General features: G+C 39.0%; 1 protein-coding gene across 1 annotated transcript in view; it reads right to left on the reverse strand.

The window, feature by feature from the left end:
- MACROD2 (mono-ADP ribosylhydrolase 2) overlaps positions 1–25,266 on the reverse strand; it is a 1,523,237-nt gene that overhangs the window by 320,267 nt on the left and 1,177,704 nt on the right. Inside the window, exon 8 of the mRNA XM_058679322.1 lies at positions 16,288–16,361. Coding sequence (XP_058535305.1) covers positions 16,288–16,361 — 74 coding nt within the window. The remainder of the gene's footprint in view (positions 1–16,287; positions 16,362–25,266) is intronic.

Here is a 25,266-nt window from a genome sequence, read left to right on the forward strand (position 1 = left end):
TAACATATAGGCTGCAATCTACTCCTTGATTTAAATCAGGAAATATTCACTCTTTTCTCTGTGACCCCAGCATTGTAGGCAGCTTCATTCTTGGAACTTACCTTGTACTATGGGAAGTGTCCAATGCCTGGGACATACCAGCCATCCCTTAAGCATTTCTCAAACAAATCAATAAAGATTGGACAATTTTTTGGAAAAAAAAATCACAAGTGAAGCTAGTTGCGAGCATTTTCGTGAAGGACATGTTTCCCTTCGCAAAAGACTTACACGTTGAAAGAAGCAAGATTTTTGAAAGGTAATCTCAATCACACGAGCTTATGTGGGGAAATATCTGAGACAGGCCAAGTAGTCTAAAGGGTTCAACAATGCGCATGTCAGTCACAGAGTAACTACTCAAGGACTAACGAAGAAGTATAAAACATTCATTCACTTATTCATTTATTCATGTGTGCATTCTTACCAAGGTTTTCTATAGGTCAGACCCTTTGGATTAAAAACAAAACCAAACAAAAACAATTCGTAGGTAAAATCACACAGTCCCTGTCCTCAGGTAAGTAAGAAAGCTAACAGGTAAAAATCCATGACAACAGTAAAAGACAATGACAGCTGTAACAGAAGCTCTTCTTTCGTACAAAGATGCAACTAACCCCTGAAAAACTGAAGTCAGTAAGAGACCTTGCTCATCCCAGGTAGGATTTTGAAATCCCATGGTCTTGTTTATCACTTGATTATAATGAACTAATGACAATAGCCCTAGCTCAGATATGTGGGTGGAGGGTAGGTGTTTGCCATGGCAATTAAGACGCCACTTGGGATACCTGCATCCCATATCAGAGTATCTGGGTTCAATTCCTGATTCTTGTGATGCATGGCAGAGGTGGGATAACTGTTAGCTGAGCTCCCACAAATGACATGGAATTCCAGATTGACTTCTAGGCTCTTGGCTTGAGTCTGGTATAACCATTGCTGTTGTGGCCATTTAAGGAGTAAACTAGGGAATGGTAGGCTAAAAAGTTCAACTTTATCTATAGTGGAACAGGGTACTTCAAAATTAGGTATCTTGATTTGAATACAAAGTTTGAAAAGAAACAGGATTTAGGTTTTAAATGTATCACTATCTTCCAACTGTGAGGAATCAGAAGGGATAATAGGCAGTTAGGGTCTCTGGTCCCTTGTGAAATTATCTTTATAAAATATAAATCCTCATTTCTCCCCATTGCTGACCCTTCCAAGAGCTATTCTCACCCTAGCTTCAGCCCTTGGCCCCTCGAGGGAGAACAATCAACATATCAATTTCTGTCTCTTAGCATGGTTACTGTGACAGAAGCAAGGAGACAGCCTAAAGCACCTCCATCTCTGAGTTACTATCAGGGAGATGGTACCTGAGATTTCAACCTATCAGGATGGGAGGAAGAAGCCATCAGTCACACCTTTATGATGTCCATTTTGTCCTGAGCAAAGTGACAGACACGGTTGTACAAGGTGAGTAAATTTCCCCCTTTTTTCCTTCTCTCTCCCCTTTGCTCACCTCCCTGCAATGATGCATAGAAGACACCACTTCCACCATCTCCTTTGTTTTGTTTTTTTCTTCCTTGGAGTCCCCTCCTGCCACTATGGCAGGAGATCTCTCACTCCTTCTTAAATAAATCTGGTCTTGCACACTAAAATGGTCCATATGAAATTTTTCTTTCGTGTCAGACAAGAAACAAGGTTGGTGTCATCTTTTGTGTTAAATTGCCTGAACACTATGCCTCCAACTCTCTCTTACACACATTCACATATTCATACATGAATAATCTCTGCTGTGTATACTAACAAAGTTTTATGTTTCTGTTATTTCAGAGCTCTAAGCTGCTCAGTAAAGCACTAATTTTTAAAAGTTTCTTAGGTAAGTTAATATAATGTGTAGAGGTAGGGGGTGGATGGGTGCAATTTAAATCCCATTCCTGCTGTGACCACCTCATGGAATTTCATTAATTATGTATTCAATAAGTCTAATGATACCTTTCAGAGAAAACATCCATCCCCAACTTCTGAAGAAAGCCATTAGTCAACTGTACTTAGAAAATGAATTCATTTTCCTTTTTCTTTGCCTTCTGAACAAAACGTGACTAGTGGGGGGGTTCATTTGCAGCTGGCAAATGGCCACTTCCTGCCTGTAGACAGAGAGGCTTAAAAGAAAGTAGACAGCACAGTTGAAATCCTCTTCAGACATCTAATAACTTATAAAGAAAAGAATGTTTTGATGAGTTAGTGCAAATGAATCAGGAACATATGGATCCTATTTCCCAGAGTTTAAATTTGTAGAGAGAAGAACTTAGAAAAATGAACATTGTAGATGTCACTGAACCCAAAGGAAAAAACATATGCAATGATTATTCAACCCGATACATTCCTGGGCTGCCCTGTACTTAGCTGAAGCACTTCCACGTCATCTGTAGCCCAATTTGGACTGTCAAACACACACCCCATCAGGCCCTAATTGTTTTCAGAGTAAAGTTCTGAACAGCAGAAAAGATTATGATGGTTAGTATTTTCAGCAGTGAACTTTTATATTGAGGTTCATTTTCTAATTCCATAAATGAGTTTAATCATGTCAGTGGCAGAGGATTTAGGAAATCTTGTGGTGACACACACATCTCTGTATCCAGGGTACTATCAACAGGCTCCAATGAAGGACAATAGGGTCCAAACCAGAAAACTAACTAACTCTTTTTCTTTTTTTTTCTCATTCGTTATTTTTTTATTAATTATTTTGCATTATGTGACAGTTTCATAGGCTCTGGGAATCCCACCACCCCTCCCCACGCCTCTTCCCCCTGGTAGATTTCTCCACCTTGATGCAGTATTACAGTTCAAATTCAATCAAGATTCTTTCCTTGCAAACGTATACCAAGCATAGAGTACAGCTACTTATTGTCCAGATGGGTTGAACAGTTTCTTGGGGAGACCATTTCTGGTCCGAATTTAGAGCTGGTAGAATATCATCCCAGTCAATTAAGAGTCCCAATATAACATCAACAGCAATTTGCAACATTATGGAATTGACATGATTTTGAGTAACCAGTATGTTAAAAAAAAACAAAAGCAAGTTCTTAACCACAACTATGATTAGCTCATTGACATTTCAATTTTAGTTTATATACAGGATCGGCTGCTATTTACCTTAAAATGGCTATAAGGTGCCATTCAGCTGTCTCGTGTCTATTTCATTTTAGTATTTAGCCATTTGTTGTGTTGAAGTATAATTTTGTTGATCTTGGCAGATTTTGGGATAATCTAGACTGGCTTGTAACTCTAACAAGACATTTGTCAACAATTAAGGTGCAGAACATTTTTTTGGGGGGGGGGTGTGCAGGAAAATCCTCAACACCATGGTGAGGAGTGACTAATCTTTGTGTCCCACCCAGCGAGGCATGAGCCCATCACACCAGCTCTTTCCTGTCAGATTCCAAGCTCTACTTTTTGTTGTTTGTCTATTTATTTTAGGTTTTTTTAGTTTGTATGATTGTTTGTTTGCTATGAGGGGTTTTTGAAGCGATCCCAATGGTCACTGCGAGGGAGGGCGGGGGTCCAGAGGTGGAGCCAGGCTCGGACCAGAGAAAGCTCTCCTCCCTGGTCCCGAAGGACATTTATTGTTCTTCTGTTTCTGCGGACCGCTCAGGGCTTCTGGTTGTCTTTCTGATGACGCTGGTTTCTGCATGGTAGTGTTTGGACTTCTTCCATCCCCTGCGGAAGCTCCAGTTGGGGGTGGGTGACCTCAGAGTACTCAGCCTCCGAGGGCATCCAATTCCCTGTGGCCTCCTTGGCAGTTGGGATATAGTGCTTGTTGCTCGTATTAATAGTTTGTGGTGAAGGTCTGGGAATCTTCATGGTTGGGATCCAAGCTTCCTCCTTACCACTTGCTCCACTCTGGAGTGCCATCCTGCTCCACGCACATGACCTCCTGTTAAGAGGTTGTCAGGATTGCACCCGATTCCCCCCTCATGCATTGGTATACTAGTTTTACTATTGTTTAGTGCCACTTTGAGTCTGTTGTCTATGAATTACCAGATTTGATCTTGATAGTCTATATTGTACTTTTTCCTCACTCTTTTTATGGTCCTGAAAGACTTCCCTGCACTCCCCCCCCCATTATGGATTAACATAGCGTATTGAGGGTATAGTGGGTTTTACAGTTTTTCGATGTAGATCTTAAGTATTCTGACATTAATTGTTGGTTTATAGATTATATCACATTATCTTATTGCATTGGATACAGGTTGTTAGAGATTGCAATAATATTACAATATACAGGTACTATCTTCCAAGTTGTCATCTTTTCATCTCAGATTAAGGCAAACATGTGGTATTTAACATTTTGGGATTGGTTCATTTCTCTTAGCATGATGGATTCCAGTCAGGCCCATTTGACCACAAAGAACTGCATTTCGTTTTTTTTAATAGCTGAGTAGTATTCCATAGAGTAGATGAACCATAGCTTCCTTATCCAGTCTTCTATTGATGGGCATTTTGGTTGCTTCCAGGTTTTTGCGATTGTAGATTGTGCTGCTATGAACATAGGCGTGCATGTTGGTTTCTTGTGTAGGAGATGTTTTGGATATATTCCTAGGAGTGCTATTGCTGGATCATATGGTATGCTGATTTTGAGTTGTTTGAGTATTCGCCAAAGAGTCTGTACCAGTCTGCAGTCCCACCAGCAGTGGAGAAGGGTTCCCTTTTCCCCACATCCTCGCCAACAAGTGTTGGTGGTATTATGTATGTGTGCCATCCTTACTGGAGTTAGGTGGTACCTCATTGTTGTCTTCATTTGGATTTCCCTTATTGACAGGGAACTTGAGCATTTTTCATATGCTTGTTTGCCATTTGGGTTTGTTCTTTTGTGAAAATGTCTGCCCATTTCCCGTGCCCATTTCTTGAGTAGTTTGTTTGTTCTGGTGTTTTGGCTTGTCTGGAGATCTTTGTGTATTCTGGAGATCAGCCCTCTATCTCCTATGTAGTGTGCAAAGATCTTCTCCCATTCTGTAGGTTGTTTTTTTACTTTGTTGATTGTTTCCCTTGCTGTACAGAAGCTTCTTAGTTTGATGAAGTCCCAATTGTTTATTTTGGTCTCGATTTCTAGTGCTTTTGGAGTCCTTTTTAGGAAGTCAGGGCCTACTCCTAAGTGTTGCAGTGTGTTTCCAACATTTTCTTCCAAAAGTTTGAAGGTTTCTGGATGTAGGTTTAGGTCTTTTATCCATTTAGATTTGATCTTAGTGTATGGTGAGAGATGTGGGTCTATCTTTTTGTTTCTGCAGGCTATCAACCAGTTGTCCCAATAGCATTTATTTAACAGACCTTCCCATTTGCTTGGGTTGTTGTCTGTCTTTTTGTCAAAGATTGACTGTATCTGTGTGGGTTTCCATCTGTTGTTTCTATTCTGTTCCATTGATCTTCCTCTCTATCTTTGTGCCAGTACCAGGCTGTTTTGATAACCACTGCCCTATAGTATGTCCATAGATCCGGTACTGTGATTCCCCTTGTTAAGTTCCTGTTCTTCAGAGTGGTTCTGGCTATTCGTGGTTTTTTGTGTTTCCAGATGAATCTGTGTATCATTTTTTCCAACTAACTCTTTTTCAAACCATACTACATGGTGGCTTCAGGGCCAAAAACAATGACTTTAGATTACATGACTGTGCATTGTATCTTAGGGAGCTTTTTTAAAAATTATTATTGTTGTTTTTTAGGAAGAAATGTAATTTTACAAGATCCAAGAGGTAGAACTGAATTTATTTTTAACATGATATTCTCAAAGAATGATTCAATTGCATATGCTGATGACATTAACTTACTAAATGCATGTCCTGTATGGATGCATCTGAATATACATCCAAAGGCCACAATTATTACCAAGAGAACACAGAAAATGTATGAAAATGCCTTCTGAAGGAGAAGGGCTCCTCCTGGGCATATGTAGGGTGGCACAGTACTTGACAGCTCCCGTAGCTAATTAATGTGAGCGGAGAAAACATGTTATACACTGACATCAACAAATTCATCTGCTATACCTAGCCATGCCAAAGAGAAATACAAAAGACGTTCTCATCAGTAGGTTGTAAGTGCCCAGCACTCAGGGGGCCAAATACAGGCTTCTGATCCATTGTTGGAAGACCAGTCATAAACCAGAGAACAGGATTTATTCTGACTGTTCTCTTTAAGCACAACCTTTCCAAATTGAAGAAAATTAAAATGAGCTTTGTCCTAGTGTATTTTTGCTGGAAAAGATTCTTCAGTCACAGCAACTGCTCTATATATTTTTAACGTCTAGCTGGCAGAAGATTAAAGAATAAAAAAAAAAGGTGGGCGGAGGGGAAGCTGGTGGACACCTACTTTCAGAGTTTGATGCACTAATTCCAGGCCATGGTTCTGGTCTCTGATTCCCAAGTGATTTTCATCTTCTACTGCAGGAGAAGAACATGCATGGCTACGCCTTCACCCATATTTCCCCATCCCCAGGACAGTGTCTCATCAGCAAACTGACAAACTTCTGGTCCTTTAGAGAGTACTTCCATGGGCACCAGGACAGAAAAGCAGCCCAGCTTATAGGAGATGAGCAGGTTACAAACAGTTCATGTATTTGTTTCAAACTTAATGTAATTAAATTAGGCTTTTGCCCTGCTCAGATTCTAAAGTCAATATATGAAGTAAAAACCTCTCACGGGAAAATATTCTTTAGGCAGGTTCTGTTGCAAGCTAACATAATCACCTTTTCACGAATTAAAAAACAAAAATGACACAGTTTTTCTCCAGGATTAAGAGAGGTTATTGGAAGTTTTTCTACTCTTTCATTGAGCAAAAGATGACATTTTGGGTTTACAATTGAGAATCAGAGAAGCAACAATATCAGTCTTTATGTACTTGCCTGATATCATAGCAGAAAGAACTTAAGAAACACATGAGAATTGTCCAGTTGTAAGCAGAGTGAGTACATTCTCTCATGCAAAGGATTATTGTGAAACTTCAAGTGAACCACATCATTCAACACTTTCTCCTCTTTGTCCTGATCTTTTTGTTTAAGATTTATTTATTTTTAATGCAAAGTCAGATACACAGAGAGGAGGAGAGAGAGAGGAAGATCTTCCATCCTATGATTCACTCCCCAAGTGACCGCAATAGCTGATACTGTGCCGATCTGAAGCCAGGAGCCAGAAACCTCATCCAGGTCTCCCACACAGGTGCAGGATCCCAAGGCTGTGGGCTGTCCTCAACTGCTTTGCCAGGCCACAAACAGGGAGCTGGATGGAGTTACACTTAAAGAAAATAAAAGTTGCATGCTTTGAAACCATCATCTAATTTATATTAATTACAAAAATCAAGATGGTATCCTCTATGGATATATTAAATAGATCAAAGTGATTAATATTTCCTTAAAAGATGCACTGATTTAGAGCTTGGCAATACATGCTGATGGCACTTGATCTTGTTGTGTTGTCTAATGCACCTAGAATATCAGTAAAACTGAATTTCCTGTTCATATGAATGTGCTAAGGTGACACAGGCAAAGACATGGCTAAGGGTGCACCAATAGGCTAAATCCAGAAGACAGATTCATTTGCATTGGATTTTTGAGGTGAAAAAGAATTTTCCAATGTTTTGTCTTTTACAGACGAGGAACTTGAATTTTTAGCCACAAAACCTGAGCGAGGCCACAGTGAGTAGGTGATAGACCAGTGTGGGGCTGGAAGGTTAGTGGATTTGTCCACTTGGAAAGCTTTTCCACGGGGCAATCCCATAGTGGCACATCTCTGGGATACTCTGACCAAGATAGAACAAGTTTCCCTTGGGACTTCACTTTCATTGGAATGATGAAAATTTAGAATCATAACATGAAAGCAGAAAATCGGCTTTTGGCCAAAAAGGATCTGTTTGTCAGAAATCTCAACAAAGACAACTTGGGAGTGAGAAAATACTGTATGTGAGTGTGTGTTGCAGAGGGTAGAGTGAAGGGAGGAGAGGAGTTAGGAGAGACAGAAGGAAGGGGAGGGAGAGAAGTATGAAAAGATACATGTAGGGAGAGGGAAAACAGGAAATGCTTGCAAAGCCTCAAGGGTCTTGAAGAACAAAAGCAATGTGGCATTTCTGCAATATCTGGGAATAATTTTCTTCAATCATGCCACAGCTTATGAACATCATGACTTCCCCCTGAAGATCAAGCTTGGGCTAGTCAAAGGATACATTTTCATACCAACAGACAAGGATGCATATTATTACCATCACTGCATTCCTACATAGGATGTGAATATTTTAAAGACGGAACATATTTTTCCAAACATACATATTTTAACCTTACATGACACCCAAATCTTGAGACCAATGTAAGTACCCAAATGTTTGGACACATAGCAACTTTCCTGAGAGAGAACTCTTAACACTACATTTGTGTTTCTCCCAGGTCTCTGAGTGTTAACCAAACCCCTGTGTTGTTAAAACCAGAGGATATTACATTATACTTATGGGTTTTCTGTAAGCAATCTTCCATGGGAATTGGAGTTTGGTATAAAGGATATAATTTTCCCATCATAAATGTAAGCATCATTTCATGTTTTATTTAACCCCCCATTTAGAAGAACCACAAAGATGCTAAGCAGTTGCATGTCAGTGAAATAAGGTGGGCTCCACACAGTGTGTGTGTGTGTGTGTGTGTGTGTGTGTGTGTGCGCGCGTGCGCTTGTGTGTGTTTTAATTTTATGATCAACAATGGATTCAAAACCAAAAGTGACAAAAAATTTTAACTCCACATATGTTCAAAAACTTCTGCCAAGAAAGAGAAAATAGTCTTGGCACCAGAAGCTAAGAGTGTAATAGTTTCTTTGAGAACTGCAAAGAGAAAGCAAGGTGGTTAGGTCCTCATCCTTGACAAGGCAGCATGAGAGAAGTCAGTGTGCAGCATGGAGGTTAAGAAAGCTGCAACTAAGTCAAAGGACCTGGATCCTACACCTGACTTCAGCTCCTCACTCCAACTCCCTGCACATGCAGACTCTAGGGAACAGCAGTGACTGTTTAAGTGACTGAGCCCCTAGCTCCTTGGGAAACCTGCATGGGTTTGCCCTTAGCTCCCACGGGAAACCTGCAATGATTTCCTGGTTATTGACTTGAACCAGGGCACAGTCCCAACCATCGTGGGCAACTTAGGGGTAAACCAGCAGATAAGAGTTCTTCATGTTTACTGTCTCTTTGTCTCCCTCTTTTTGTCTTTCAAATGAATGGCTAAAAATCATATATATAAATTTCATATATACACATATATATATTATGAACCATTCAGGATACTACTATTTCCTTTTTTAAAGATTTACATATTCATTTATTTTTATTTGAAGGCAGATTTTTCAGAGAAGCAGAGACACAGCGAGAGGTCTTCCATCTGCTAGCTCATACCCCAAACGGCCACAATGACCAGACCTGAGCTGATCTGAAGCCAGGAGCTTTCTAAGTTCCCACAGGTGTGCATGGACACAGACTTGGGCCTACTTCTACTGCTTTCCCAGATGACAAGCAGAGAGCTGGATTGGAAGTGGAGCAGCTGGGATACAAGCCAGTGCTTATAAGGAAGTCTGGCACTTGCAGGAGGGTTAGCCTGGTATGCTGCTGCACTGGCCCTGATACTCTTATATTGTTCCATGCAGTTCCAATTCCACTTTTCAGGATAGAAAAATGTACTCTGCTTTATCAATACTTTTTGGATTATGTACTTGAATATTGGAAGGAGGGGAAAATATTGGAAGTGACAGTGCTGACTACTGCCACACAATCAGAACCAAGGTCTTTATTTCCAAAGGACATCATAATAAACACAAAATAAATTTTGTTTCCTGGCTACCATCAGCTGACCTTGAGATTTCTGTGCCACCATGTAAGGTATGGGGCCTTGGCTACAAACAGGTCATGGGTCTGAATCTCTTCTAAGATCAAGAACTACAGAATATACACAGCATCTATAGGTATCCTGCCATGTCTGCAGGACAGCTACTTAAAGTGACAAACAGCAATAGCACAGATGATGGGTTTCACTCAGTGGGAACAGTACAAAAAAATCTAAATGGCAAATACAGGATAATTAACATTCTGTGTTAAAGCACAGGTTCAATCTCCATAAACAAGGACAGCAAACTCCCACCTTCCTCCTACACAGAAAACTACTGTGGAGTGGTGGAGGTTTCTTCCTTGTGAACAACTTCGGTGTCTAGTCAGGTACATTTCTACTGCAGGACGACAGGATCTGTTAGCTGGGGAGAAGGTGTTAGTCTGAAGGACAAGATTCTCAATGCTCACAGAGTACCTCAAGGAGAAAGATACCATCCCAACCAACCACTGAGCTGAAGATCAGGTGAGACCTCAGCTGAACCTTAGTCTCCTTTCTGAAGGGCTACAGTTGTCACCCCCTGATAGATTACAACCTTCTAGAAGGCTCTGCATTTATTCATGTATAGCTAACTATCATGGGGAGAGGGGGAATTCAGCTTTCTTTCACCAATACAATTGAGCCTTCGTTAGTTTTGGGTTTTCTTCCATATTTCAACACTCCCTGGAAATCCAAATAAGAATCATTTTCCTGGATATCTTATCCTGTGACTAAGAGGATTTCCCAAAGGATTTCTCAAACCTGATATGTGCTATAGGACTTTTTTTAACTCCAGGCATTTGAAATATTGAGTAGGACCTGCATAACTGCAGAATATCTCTCAATATCAGCAATTTGTAGCTTTTAAGGGTGAAAGATAGCCTGATCTTCTGTTTTCTATGGAAAAAATTACAAAAATGTATGTTGCCCAAGAGACCAACTGCAGAATGTCATGTCAGTCCCTGGAGTAGAACAATAGAACAGGCAGTAAAACATTTTTCAGGCTCACTTCCAGACATGAGCAGGATGTCTCAGAGCAATGGAGTGGGGAAACCGCTATTTCAAAAGGAATATTTTTAGACTGCATGAGAAATGAGGAATGCATGAAGTTATGTATGATAACACAGAGCAGTCACTCCAGCTTCAGTGTCTGGACCACATTTCTTCTGCTCACTTCTAGAACATCCCCTTGTTTTCCCCATCTATCTTCAGAATACAGTTACTTCTCAAGAGAAATAGGGCATTTAGAGCAAAGTTATCGTGCTACGTAATGATAATGACTTACAGCCAATTCTCATACTGTTTTGGTTTTTCTGAACTCAGAAGTTCTTAGTACCTAATACAGTTGAAAATGTCAGTAAATAACCTTCATCCCTTGCTCACCTCATCTTTGATCCCTGGGTTCTTAGCTTCCTATCCTCATCACATCGGTCATGATTGTCATTCCTACGTACCTCTGTTCTGTACTGTGTGATAATCTAACTTTCTGATATTCTCACAGGGATAAGACCACTCTCGATAGAGAAAATATATACTTTTAATTTTTTTTAGGTTTTCACATCAAGAGTCACCATATATTTTAGTTCTGACAAGTCATGCATGAGCTCTAATTGTTTCTCCTTCTCCCTTTTGTAAGAGGTGTGCTGTATTTCCCCTACCAGATATGCTAGAATCATAGCCAACAGTACTATTATCCCGCTGGGCTCCCTCCCTCAATTTCCCCAATCCTCTTACATAAGTGGCCCTACTGATTCCCTCTGAATATGTACTTGAGAACTTTATAAACAGATGGATGGTGGAAAGCCAAATATGTTTCCTATCTGTTATGTCCTAGTGTTACATTCAGGCCCTTCTCTGGATATGGAAGTCTTCTACCATATCAGTTGGCATGGGTTTGCAAAATGGCATAAGGTCAACAGCTGAGTTGGGAAAAGCGCTGCATCCATTCCAAAGAGGCTAGAAACCAGCGGGGATGTAAGCAAAGGCATGGGAATGTGAATATGAAAACACAGAGGATTCATGGCACATCAGAGGAAACCATCACAAAAATGTGCACCACGGATCTGCCCAAGGCTGCTAATGAGAGAACCACAAGACAGATTCCCCACTGGTCCAGAGGAAAATTTCAAGGAGAGGAGATGATCAGAGTAAAGTCTCAGGAGAGTCAACCTTACTAATCATCAAACTGAACTCCAAATTTTCTCACACAAGGCTGACATACTCAGGAGTGGACAGACACAGTAACGAGGGAACCATGTGTAATCAGATGTGTATGGAAGATAATGTGCAGACTAATAATAAAAATTTGAAAAAGAAATATAAGAGACAGATAGGGGAGGCAGGGCAGAAGGAAGGGAGCCAGAGAGGGAAGGAGGGAGATGGATTGAATAGACTGCCTTGCTTTTGTTGGATTTGTACTTTGGGATTCCAGTCATTCATATGACTGAGTTCTAATTCTGTTCCTTGAATAAATGGCACTCCAATATATGTAATTGAATTACAGTCCCCTTTATTTATTTAATTGACAGAATTTCTATTTCTGGCAGTAAGTTCAAACTAAGATCTATGTCAAAGTAAAAGTTATCGTGATATGATCAATTTCACCAGCATTCTTTTCACTTTTTGTAAATGTTCAGGTTCAAACAGTCAATTGTCCCTTTAAAGCATTTATAGAATATCTACACTCATCTCAGGCTTAACAATCTACAACATACTTCCTGTTCTATCTATATGTGTCATACAAATACATCCCTGTATATATTTTCTCTTTGTAAATGTATTAAAATTTACCTAGGTGCTTTAGTTCTCATTCTTGACTTTTGCTTAGTTATGCACCATATTTGATTCTCCCTTTTACAGGTGTTACAATCCTTGGCCAATATTCACTTTTATTCTATTCTCATTATAAAGAAGACTATCTCCTTATATTCTAAAACTAAGTCCCAGGGTGACTTCTCTTGACAATGAAATGCAAGTGGAAGTTATATACATCATTTCTTTGTGGAAGAAATTCAACAAAATGAACTGAACAAGAATGAATTATATTCATCACCGGTTCATGGAGAAATTTCTACAAAGGAATTGAATGGGAGTGGAAGTTAAATGCATCACTCCTTTGTGGAAGAATTTCTCCAAAGGCATTGATCTTTTCCTGTCAGATGACATTCTACAAAGCAGTCTATGCCTCAGCATGGGTTTCTGACTAAGCTAGTCAGTCCTCTGTTGACTCAACACACACAAAGAATATGAGTAAGAAACAAACATTTGATGCCTTATAACATTGAGATGTGGGGGTAGATATAATGGCAGCCTTGTCTGTCCTAACTGAAAATGCACCTCCAGCTAAGTTTGGCTCTGTTGTCAAAGCATATTGGAAATTTAATGCTAGTTATTTCCTTTTCTACCATCCCTGCTTCCAAAGTACCTTCATGCATTGCCTGAGCTTACCATTATCATCCCCACCCCCTACTCTGCTATTTCCAAAGGCAGTTTTTCTACAGATAGTATGACTTGCTTTTAAAGGAGAATTGTTTATGTTATTTCCCTACTTTATATCCTGGAACAACTCAGCAGAAAAGGACTCAGAATCTATGAGCCATAAGACTCTGTAATCTGACTGCTGCCTTTTCGCCCTAATGAATCTCCTGGTATTGTTACATCTTTCTGCTCCAAGCATGCTGGATCTCTTACCTTTGTCTACAAACATGGAGCTTATCTTCACCAAGGTTTTTCCTTTGTTATCCCTTCGGTGTCAAATGTCATGCCTCAAACCCGTGTGCCTTGACTCAATCCCTCCCACTTCATAATTCTCTGTTCCAAGGTTCTACCCTCAGAGTAGGCACATTATCTAAAACCACATCCTCCAGGACCTCACTATACAATTACCAGACTTTATTTTGTAAAGCACTGTTTGAAGTCTCTACATATTTCCTTATTTGCTTAATTTATGTTTTGTTTTTCTTTCTAGACCATGGATATCACCAGGCAAGGATTTTGTTATTCAGTGCTCTGTCTTTCCTATATAAGAAAAGTACCTGATGCCTTCAAGGATTTGATAAATATTTATCAAATACATGAACTAATAAATAAATCACTTAAACAATCAGAATGTCAAAACAATACTGTAGTGAAGAGACAGATGAATTTGAAGTAATATTCTTCCATAAATCCTTACAAGTTTGTTTAACAGAGAAGACTCAAAACACTGCTAAATAAACCATTTGCATAGCTTTTTATCTATGATTTAACACTTACAATTCGTTTAATAAACACAATCTGATGTATTCAACTTGTTTAACTCAGTCAATGCACACTGAAACACGGCATCCTTTCAAAACAGGGATGTGTTCAGCCGCAGTTACACACAGATTTTTTTTTTCCCCAAACACATTATCTTGATTTTCTATAATGAGTCCACACAAAAGCAAAAGAACATATTTGAAGGCAGGGTAGATATGTGAATTAAATAAGAAATGCTAGGTTAAGAAATTTCAATGGGAAAAAAAAACTTTCTGAACATATGAAGTAGACAGAATCCATTAGTAAATATGTTGCTGAGTGAAAATGTAACCAACATTTTACTTTTCATCATCACCTGCTCAACAATACATGTTCATCACATGACATGACGATTCACTGAACCCTCCCCTCCCCAAATAGGGCATATCCTGGGCTTAGTGGAAATGATAGATCTGCACTACATGTACACTTGCTCAGTTATCACTTTGACTGCTGAAACATACTCAACATCTGCAAAGAAATGGTGCAGTGAGGAATGTTTACAATGACCGAAGCACACTGAAGATAACAGACTCTCAAAAGGAAGAGAAATTTTCTCCTTGCCCTCAGTGTCACTCTGGATGGGGAATAGCTGTTAGAATCACAAGGATTGGGCCAAATCCTGACCCCTGACTTCCCAATTTTGACTAAGTCACTTAACTGGATGAGGATGAGTGAGGATAAAAGTATTTCTCCTAGATGCTTCCTGATATTGTTGTGAAAATAAGGTAACATATATAAAACATAAGCTTAGTCAGCTGTGAATTTTAGCTGCTTATATTTATTGTTGTTTCAGGTAATGTAAGGTGTCCTCTAAACGGAAGAGTTCATATGTAAACATTTTAAGCAAAGAGGGAAACAAACAGTAACCACCAAACCAGGTATGCTTGGCCATGTTTCATTGGTTCTACTATGTTCATATCTAACAATGTTCATATCTGGTTGAAAAATCTGTCTAAGTTACAGTCCTTACAAAGATACACTGCTGCTTCTTCAAGTGCACAAAGGCACCAACAACTATTTCTCAGAAGGAGACCACCACAGCGTGTTTCACATCCAGCCGTTTCCAAAGAATCAATCTCCCATCCAGGGAGAAAGTTACATGCATGGTCAGTCCAAAAACAAAGCAAAATTTTAACAGCACTCAGGAGAATATTTCTCTTAATTGACTGGGATGATATTCTACCAGCTTTAACTGCAGACCAGAAATAGTCTCCCCAAGAAACTGATCAACCCATCTGGACAATAAGTAGCTGGACTCTATGCTTGGTATATGTTTGCAAGGAGGGAATCTTGATTGAATTTGAACTGTAATACTGCAACAAGGTGGAGGAATCCACCAGGGGGGAAGGGTGTGGGGAGGGGTGGGGGGATTCCCAGAGCCTATGAAACTGTCACATAATGCAAAATAATTAATAAAAAAAGAATAAACAGAAAATCAGAAGGAGAATTCACAAGATCTTGCATTTTGTTGTTATAATATTTAGATTGACAAACTCCTGGACTCTAAACCTCTATGGTCCCTAGTTATTTTGATGCTTTATTTACTTCAGTAATTTTTCCATCACTGAATACCCCAAAGACTTTAATTAATAAGCAGAATAGACAGCATGATTAATACTATGATGAAAGCATTTACTTTCATAGAAAACCTTGATTATAACAATTCAGCTATCAATTAAACAAGCCCACTCCAATACGACAACCAGAAGTCACTTTAAGAAAGCAATTATTTATAAATAAAGACAGCAATATATTACCAAAAAAATCACTATATGCCAAGAATCTCCTCTCAACAAAGATAATTTAACCCTTTATAAGCACAAGAAGTCCTCTTATTCTTAATGAAATACACTTTGTTTTCTCTTTTACACACATAATTCACACTTTCCAAAAAAACGTAATCATAAGACGATGGCTAAAGGAATCTCCTGAATTTACTCAATTTCAGCATCAAAACAATCAATATAGTTATCAATTACGGAAAATATCTAAGCTGAATGAGTGATAAGATAGCTTTGGCTCAAGCATTTGCTCTAATGGACACTGATGAAAATCATCACCAGTTTATTGACTAGAGGATCAAATAATGCTCTCCTGGAAAATACCAACTGTGCTGTTGCTCTTACCTCCTGGTGATTCTTGGCCAGCCATTCCTTAATGGTGCTGAGGGCAATGACTGCAGCAGGCTCATTTGGAAAACCTAAATGAAGAGGAACAGAACAGACATTTTGTGATACTGGTGTCACTTTTATCCCATATTAATATTTGCTGTGGAACTGAGAGCCTCCCATTTTTCACTTACTGAATATTGTGAATAGTGGAACATTAAGCTTGTGAACATCAAGTGGATTAAAATTATGACTGAGTAGGCCCCACGCGGTAGCCTAGTGGCTAAGGTCCTCTCCTTGTACGTGCCGGGATCCCATATGGGTGCAGGTTCTTTCCTGCCCCGGTTGTCCCACTTCCCATCCAGCTCTCTGCTTGTGGCCTGGGAAAGCAGTCGAGGACAGTCCAAAGCCTTGGCACCCTGCACCTGTGTGGGAGACTCGAAGGAGGCTGCAGGCTCCAGATTTTGGCTCAGCTCAGCTCCAGCTGTTGCAGCCACTTGGGGAGCAAATCAATGGATGGAAGATCTTCCTGTGTCTCTCCACTCTGTATATGTGCCTTTCCAATAAAAATAAATAAATCTCTAAAAAAAATAAAATTATGTCTTTGCAAAAATTGATAAATGGAAGAGATGGGAGGGAGGGAGAAGGAAGGAATTATGGTTATCTTTTGGAACAGTTCATATGGAATGTACAAAGTCTGTTCTCTTTACATTAATAACAAATAAATAGACAAACCATAAAAAGAATAAAAACTAATGGAAACAGGATGAAGACAATAAGAAGGACAATCAAGGTATGAGATTGTAATTTTTCATTAAAAAAAAACCACTCACATTAAGCATTAACTACTGAGCACAAAAGGCCTCTGAAATATGTACCTACTGATGAATTCTGTGATCCTATACCCCAGGCATTAGCAGGCTGTCTTATACACATTCAAGTTAAACAAAAGTAACAGCTGCCACTGTGGAGTAGTACGTTAAGACACTGGTTGCAATGCCGGCAGATCATAATCGAGTTCCCAGTTTGAGTTCTAGTTGCTCTGGGTCTGCTACAGCTCCCTGTTAAGGTGCTAAGGGGGAAGCAAAAGATGACCCAGTATTTGTATTCCCGAAACTGATATAGGAAACCTGGATGGAGAATCAGCTCCTGGTTTTGGCCTGATGGAGTGCCACTCACTACAGCCATTTGGGGAATAAACCACCCTCTACCCCGCTCTCCCTCACCTGCACTCCGCACTCTCTCTGTCACTCTGCATTTCAAATGCATACATAAATATCATATACTTCTTTCACAATACATGTTCAGAGTAAGCTTCGTTGCTCTCAGCATGCAATCCAAGTAAACATACTCAGAGAAAACAATGTCTGGCCCATGATCACTGCATCAAAAGGATTCCATCAATTGACTTCCAACAGGCAGGTCAGAAACCTCGCCAAATAGCCAAAGCACAGAAATCAGAGACGGAGACTTCTACTCCCCTCAGGGCTGTCTCAGTTGATGGTTGGGTTCACACGGTATAAACCGATCTGATTCTGAAATTTGGGCTCAGTTTCAGAAGAGCTGTTAGAATACTGCTCATGACTCCATAACAGACAGCACACACACAGAGATTATCTTCTGAATGCATACACACTGAAAACCATTTCTGGAGAGTGGTAAGGTATTCTTCTAGTAGAGATAGAAATCTGAGGAGAAATACTTCATAAATCTTTGTGAAGCACAACCTGGGGAACAGTGACTGCAAATGTTCACTTTAAGCACAATACTAGTTTCTTAATCATGAAATCCATAGTCTTTCCACGAGTTTTCCGCAGGTCTGATGTCATATATTACTTGTTATTCATGATTCAATATCTCTTCCCTTTATCTTTGCTTAAATTCATATTTTTTCATTATTTAAAATAATGAAATTCATTTTAATACGTTCATACAGCTTTGGGACGCTTTTCCCTAATTCTGGAACGTTTTTATTACTTCCCTAAAGAAACTCTGTACCTTTTAGTAGTTGCTTCCAATCTTCCATCGCATTCTCTTACCTTCCCACAGTCCCTGGTGGCTATTAATCTTTCCATCTCTGTGACTTTTCCTATTTTCCTCTGCAGTTTTCAATAGTGTCTTCCTCCACATCTTGGTCTTCTGCTACCTGTTTTTACCAACTGTTTTATTTTATTTTCTCTCTCTCTCTCTCGTTATCTCTCTTTGCCTTTTTATCTCTTCCTTCCTTCCTTTCTCTCTTACTCCCTTCTTGCCTTCCTTTATCCTTCTCTCCTTTCTTCCTTCCCTCCTTCCTTCCTTCCCTCCTTCCTTCTCCAGGAGCACCCATTATATGCAAGATCAAGATCCATTTCTTTTCAATTACAAACCCAAGGAAGGGGATAAGAAAAATGTTCACAGGTCTTTGAACTCATGAGTAAAACATTAGGATTCTGAATTTGCTATAAACCAGGAAGTTGATCTGTTGCAGATTTTCTATAAAGTAAGAAACTGGATCAGAAAAAGGATGGTTCAAGCTCAATCTGGCATGCTGAAAATGGGATACCATCATCACAAGGGAAACTTTATCTCATTGTGCCAAATGCCATGGATTAGTTAATTCTTAAATTTTAATAATATTAATTTCATTAGTTTAACCTTTTAAATTTCCTCACATAATTGTATTAAAATATAAAACTCCTTTTTTTTCTGTTTTTAAAATTTATTTATTTTTCTTGGAAAGGCACATATACAGAGAGTAGGAGAGACAGAGAGGAAGATCTTCCGTCCAATGGTTCACCCCCCACCCCAAGTGGCTGCAACAGCTGGAGTTGAGCCAATTCTAAGCCAGCAGCCTCTTCTGGGTTTCCCATTTGGGGCACGGTCCCAAGGAATTAGGCTGCCCTCGACTGCTTTCCCAGTCCACAAGCAGGAAGATGGATGGGAAGCAGGGCTCCTGGGATTAGAACTGGTGCCCATATGAGCTCCTGCTGCATTCAAGGTGAGGATTTTAGCCACTGCCCTATCGGTCCAAGCCCAAAACTCCTTTTTCAGTTTTAAGTAATGTGTTGTTCTGAGTAGTTCAATGACATTTCTTTTTTTTTTTTGTTATGTGCTTTTTTTCATTACTCTTTTTTTTAACATAAGCAGAAAAAATTCTATCCACAAGTACAGTTCCAATGAATGACAATAAAAATTAATCAACTGACTCATCATTTTTTTTCCTACTCCCTACCACATTTAACCATTTAACTGATTTCTCTGATGGTGATTAATGCTTACAAACCTTGTAGCTCTGAAACACTTTTATTCTTCCCCTCCCTGCCCCCTTTTACTACTGTTGTCATTCTTGGTTTGATTTATCCTTATCCAGACAATTGTGACTGAGTCCTAATTGCATTCCTTTTATCTTCTCTGCCATTTCCAACCTACCCAGCACAACACTTCTAAGGCATTCTTCCTAAAGAATGTGATTACCATCATTCCACAAACACACAAAACTATGGCAGCCCTTGTTGACCCTCCAATCCTACAGAATGAATATGAACACGTGAGCTTAGCAATTACATCCTACAATGATCCCAAGAGGTCTTATGTCTTATGTATCCCTATGTGTTCTCTTCCCATAAAAACTCTTCACCAATTTTTAGGTATGTCTAACAAGTACTCACTTAAGTACTTACAGCATAAAATCACAATGTTTCTATGAAGCTAGGAACTACCACAATCGTGCACGAATACAATGATCATTCGTACTAGCATTCATTTTGGGAAGACAATTCTCCATACAGAAACTACAGATGTTCTTACAGAACCCTGACCACTAAAATCAGTTCTACACATATCATGGTCACGTCTCTACACTCTCAGCAATCTCTGGCACAGGATTGTGTGCCTCAACTGTGTCTCAGAGTTTGCTATAACTGTGGTGTTTTCCTTATCAAAAGGATGACCCACTCCATCTATGGCTCATCTTCAACCTCAGCCTCTTCCGTTCCACCTCACGTCTGAAGCTCTCTTTCCTATCTCTCTAAGCACATATCAGGAGCTCTCACTCTGTGCTATCTGTATTCCAATTAGTTTTCCAATTAGTCTGGTTTCCCTTCTTGTACTGAAATGTGTTATGTCCCAGTTTCAATTCCTCCTATAAACCCTTGTTTAGGCTTTTCCTTCTTCCTGGAATGACATCTCTGTCAGATTTTTTTTAACCTTAATTTCTTCTGTTCTTTTTCTCATTTGCCATTTCCTCATTTAAAATTATTCTGACATCTGATATCCTATTTAATGATGCTTAATAATGTCATGTTTTATGTTTGCCTAACATCATTTATCATTCCTTCATAAGGGAATATCACAAGCACAACACTATGCTTTTTTCATGCAAATAGGTGGTTAAGAATATTAGCAGAGTGAAGTAAAATATTTGTTTTTGCTTATCATCGGAAAACAGAATACAACAAGAATATTGACAGCCATGAGTCAGTAAGCAGTCAAGAAGTGAATGTCTGGAGCTATGTGGTGCTTTGTATTGACAAGAGGAAAGGCTCAATATCAGGAGAACAAATATATTTAGCATTAACTGATATATAGAATTAGATTTTATTCATGTGTGTACATGTGTGTATAGCACAGATACTTTAGACTGGATGAATGGATCCTGAGACACAGATTGAACAATCACTTAATTCATCTCCAAGAGAAAAATGTTGAGGAGATTGTATATCAGAAAACACAGTTTGTAGTGATAAGATATTCAGTTATTAAGTAAAAGAGAGAGCTCAAGACACACATCCCTGAAAGAATGTATTTTGCATCAGGTGTGTGCGGTCACGACAAAGCCATTTCAGGGTATAAAACAACAGGACAATTTCTTTGTCCACTTAACTGCAAGGCTCATAGTTTACAAATAAAAAAAATGAACAAGGACAAATTTCAGTCTGAGGATGGGTTCCCAAAGGCTGTAAGTCCTGAAAGACAATTTGTCAAAACATATTCAGGTCTCCAGGGGACTTTTGTTCTCAAAAACTAATGTCCAACCAGAGGAAAGGCTATAGACAAAGTTCAGATGAATCACTGTATTAGATGACACATAACTTTTCTTCCAAGTATGAGGGTCAATGAGATTACACAAGTCATAAATAAATAATTTCAATCCACACATGTGTGTGCAAACCGAAGTGGACAGAGAATTTGTTTCTGTTGACATGCCAAAGCTTAGCTGTTTATCCATTAGCATAGATTATTACAATTAACTGTTAATGTGGAAGCTAATGTACACAACAGATAAATGATTTTTATTTACTTTTACTTTCAAAATGTTTGGTGAAATTTTACATGGGGTAAATACGTAAATATGTGCACATATACAAACTCCCACACCCACATGCAAATATGTAACTTTCAGCCAGCTCAACATGTAAAATTTTTCAACATCCCAGAAAACTGCTTTGTCCCAAGTCATATTGACTCCTGGAAGGAGCCTCTATTTAGAGTTCTATTACCTTAGGTCAGTTAATTTCTTATAAAATTCATAACCACAGAGATATATAATGTCTGTTCTAGCATGTACATATTTTGTTCAATATTATGCTGCTGATTTATCCATACTATTACATTTAACAGCTGGTCATTACTTTTCAACATAGCATTGCATCGTATGCTGTACTTTGCTCTGTTCATATGCTTTTGTTTTAATGCACGGTTGGATTGTTTTCAGTTTGTGGATATTATGAGTAAAACTGCCATGTGTATTTTCACACATGCTGTGGTTTGTCCCTGCTTCTGCATATGCATGAGTTGGTGCTGCTGGTCCACAGGTCATGTGGATGTTTGAGATCAGCAGAAGCTGCCAGTTTTTAAAGGCAGTTATGTCAATGTACACTTTCACATTAACTACATGAAAGTTTAAGCAAAAGAATTTTTAATCTATTTATTTAACATATCAGGCCATATCCTCTAATTATATTTTTGATTGTGTTGGAAATCAGCAAAGACAGCCTCAGGTCATGAAGTACTTTTTGTACAATCAGAGGTTCAGATCCAGTTTATGATTTGCCCTTACGCTTACAAAAGAGCAGGAACATTCTTAAACTAAGAAAAGGAAAACTCTGTCTAGAGAAAAAATATTTAAAATAAATGAGAGAAAAAGTTAAAAAGCAAGTTGTGTCTACATGGTGTTTATCCAGGGTATATCAAAGTATTCATTAGGTCGACATTTTCCTTTCAGTTATTAGGGTGATATTTCCTTTTTTTTTTTTCTTGACTGAATTTCACCCTGGAAACATGCAAAAGCAAAGAGTCACTAAAGATTCTACTGAATTTCTGTTGTGTTTGATTGCCGCTAAACTTTCCATTAAAAAAATTATTTATTTACATTTGAAAGTCAGATTTTACAGAGATTAGAAGAGAGCGAGACAGAGAAAGAGAGTAGAAAGCGAGAAAGATCTTCCATCCTCTGGTTCACTCCCCAAATGGGCTCAATGCCTGGAGCTGGGCCAATCCAAAGCCAGGAGCAAGGACCTTCTTTCTGTGTTTCCCATGTTGAGGCAAGGACCCAAGGACTTCAAACATGCTCCGTTGCTCTCCAAATCCATAAGAAGGAAGATGGATCAGAAGCGGAGTAGCTGGACTAGAACTGGTGCCCATATGAGATGCCAGTGCTGCAGGTGAAAGGTTAGACTACTGACTCCCTGCACCAGTCCCCAGTTGCAATTCTTAAAAACTACAATGTTGGTGTTGGCATGGTATCAGTCGGGTAGCAGTCTGATCTGCCGGCAATGTGGTATGGGATGTCGGTTCAGGTCCGGCTGCTCCACTAGCGATACAGCTCCCTGCTAATGGTCTGGGACAACAGCAGACGATGGCCCAAAGCATTGGACCCCTGAACCCAGGTGGGAGACCTAAAGGAGCTCCTGACTCCCCACTTCAGATTGGCCCAGCTCCACCCCTTTGGTCATTTGGGGAATGAATCAGTTGATGGAAGATGTCTCTCTCTCTTTCTTCTCTCTCTCTTTCTCTCTCTCTCTCTCTCTCTCTCTCTCTCTCTCTCTCTCTCTCTCTCTCCCTCTCTCTCTCCCTGTCTCTGTCTCCCTCTCTCTGTGTAACTCTGACTTTCAAGTAAAATAAATAAATCTTAATACAAAAAAGGCAGGATATTTTAAAATAGTTTCAGTGATTCTGGTTTTGATTTTGTCACAGTTAACCTCTCCAAGTAGAACAAATAGTTGATGCTATTGATAATTCTCTAATATCTTTAGCTTTGTAGATACTCATTTTGACTACATGATATTAAAAAATCAAGCATGATCAACTAAAGTTGTAGCACATTTTACTTAAATAAAGAAATCCATGACTTATTTTATTAGTAAGACAGTCCTCTTTGGAGTTAGAAGCAAAATATCAACTTTTGTTTTAAACTTCCAAGTAAGAGTCTGCTTACAAATGCAGATAACCATATTATAAATAGGCATTTAAATATACTTTCAAGGAATGATTTCAAAAGGCACTTACTACAGAAGAAAAGAAAGAGAGAGAGAAAGAGAGAGAGAAGGGAAGAAAGGAAGGAAGGAAGGAAGGAAGGAAGGAAGGAAAGAAGGAAAAGTAATTTAAGAAAGAAAGGGAGAGAAAGAAAGGAGGAAGGAAGGAAGCAAGGAAGGAAGGAAGACCAAAAAAAGAAAGGAAAGAAATAAGAGAATAAAGACAATTAAATGAAATGTAAAGTACAGTGAAACCATGGCTTTAGAATATTAATCCCATCTGCCATTTACTAGGTGCCCAGATTTCTCCTCCCCTGCACTTTTCACTAATATTGTTTTCTTGACCTGTTACCAGAATTTACTCCTGCTTTAACCACATGACTTTTTAACAATTGCACAAAGACAGTGATTAGAAACTAATGTCCAGGCAAAACACATAAATCAAAAGAAAAACATTATTTATGTACTTCATTGCTTTATTTTCAGCTGAACAATGTCTTCTGGTATGGTTTTCATCTCAAAGGCTTTAGTTCATAGCCTCAACCCACCCTGCAGGCACTTACTACAAAGTTATAATAAAATACCAGCAATTTTACACAGTGTGAATTACTTAGAAATTAGTTGACCCACTAACCAGCCCTCAGAGCAATGGTAGCATCAAATTGATCCAGAATTGCCGTAAATACCCAGAAGTTAGAAGCAATTGTTTAAAAGTAAGCAAGAAGCCATGAAATCTGTACAATAAACATATAATTTTCAGCCCTTCCTCTATGCAGAGTGTTTCACGGGGAAAGCACTATGCTATTTATCTTTTTTTACTCACACAAAAAGTCAAGTAAAATAATATTACAATAAAGCTATCAAAGATGGGGCTATTAGCATCATTCTATCCCAAATAAGAGACACACATCATTGGATTTATTGAAATGTCTACATCAGGTGAACAGGAATTGTCACCAATGAGTATCAATGCATAATTTACACTTTACATGAATTTTTAGAGTATAATCACAATTTCTCCATCTTAGCAATGAAATTCTATTGTAGGGATTTATTAAACATAGCCATTATTTCCAGCTCATGCAAAAGGAGACAAAATCATAAATATATTATAGGGTTGATTTTTTCCATTTTTGACTTCTCATCCTGAAAACACACACACACACACACACCCCGAGTGGGAAGAAGATATTGAGTTTACTCATGGAGAATATGGTAGGTAAGGGGAAGTACAAGGCGATGCCTTTCTCTTGTCTTAGAATTGCCTTTGCCAATCCCATCCTCAGGCCTCCTTCCAATCCACAGATGCAATTCTGGGAGCAAGATGAAATCAAATTACTTGAAAGAAATGAGCTGAAGGAGCCTCACTGTTAAGCAATTGCTAGAGCAGCCACTCAGACAATTCTGGCTAAAGGCTGAGTTTCACAAAAGATAAAGCAGGTGAAGTAATAAGAGTGACATTGGCCCTTGTAACAGCAGTGAGGATGGCTGCGGAATGCTAAAAGGATGTCCAGGGCCTCCCTCCAGGGATCCCAAGGCCACTCTA

Source organism: Ochotona princeps, chromosome 22 (genome assembly GCF_030435755.1).
Source record: "Ochotona princeps isolate mOchPri1 chromosome 22, mOchPri1.hap1, whole genome shotgun sequence".
Taxonomy (NCBI): domain Eukaryota; kingdom Metazoa; phylum Chordata; class Mammalia; order Lagomorpha; family Ochotonidae; genus Ochotona; species Ochotona princeps.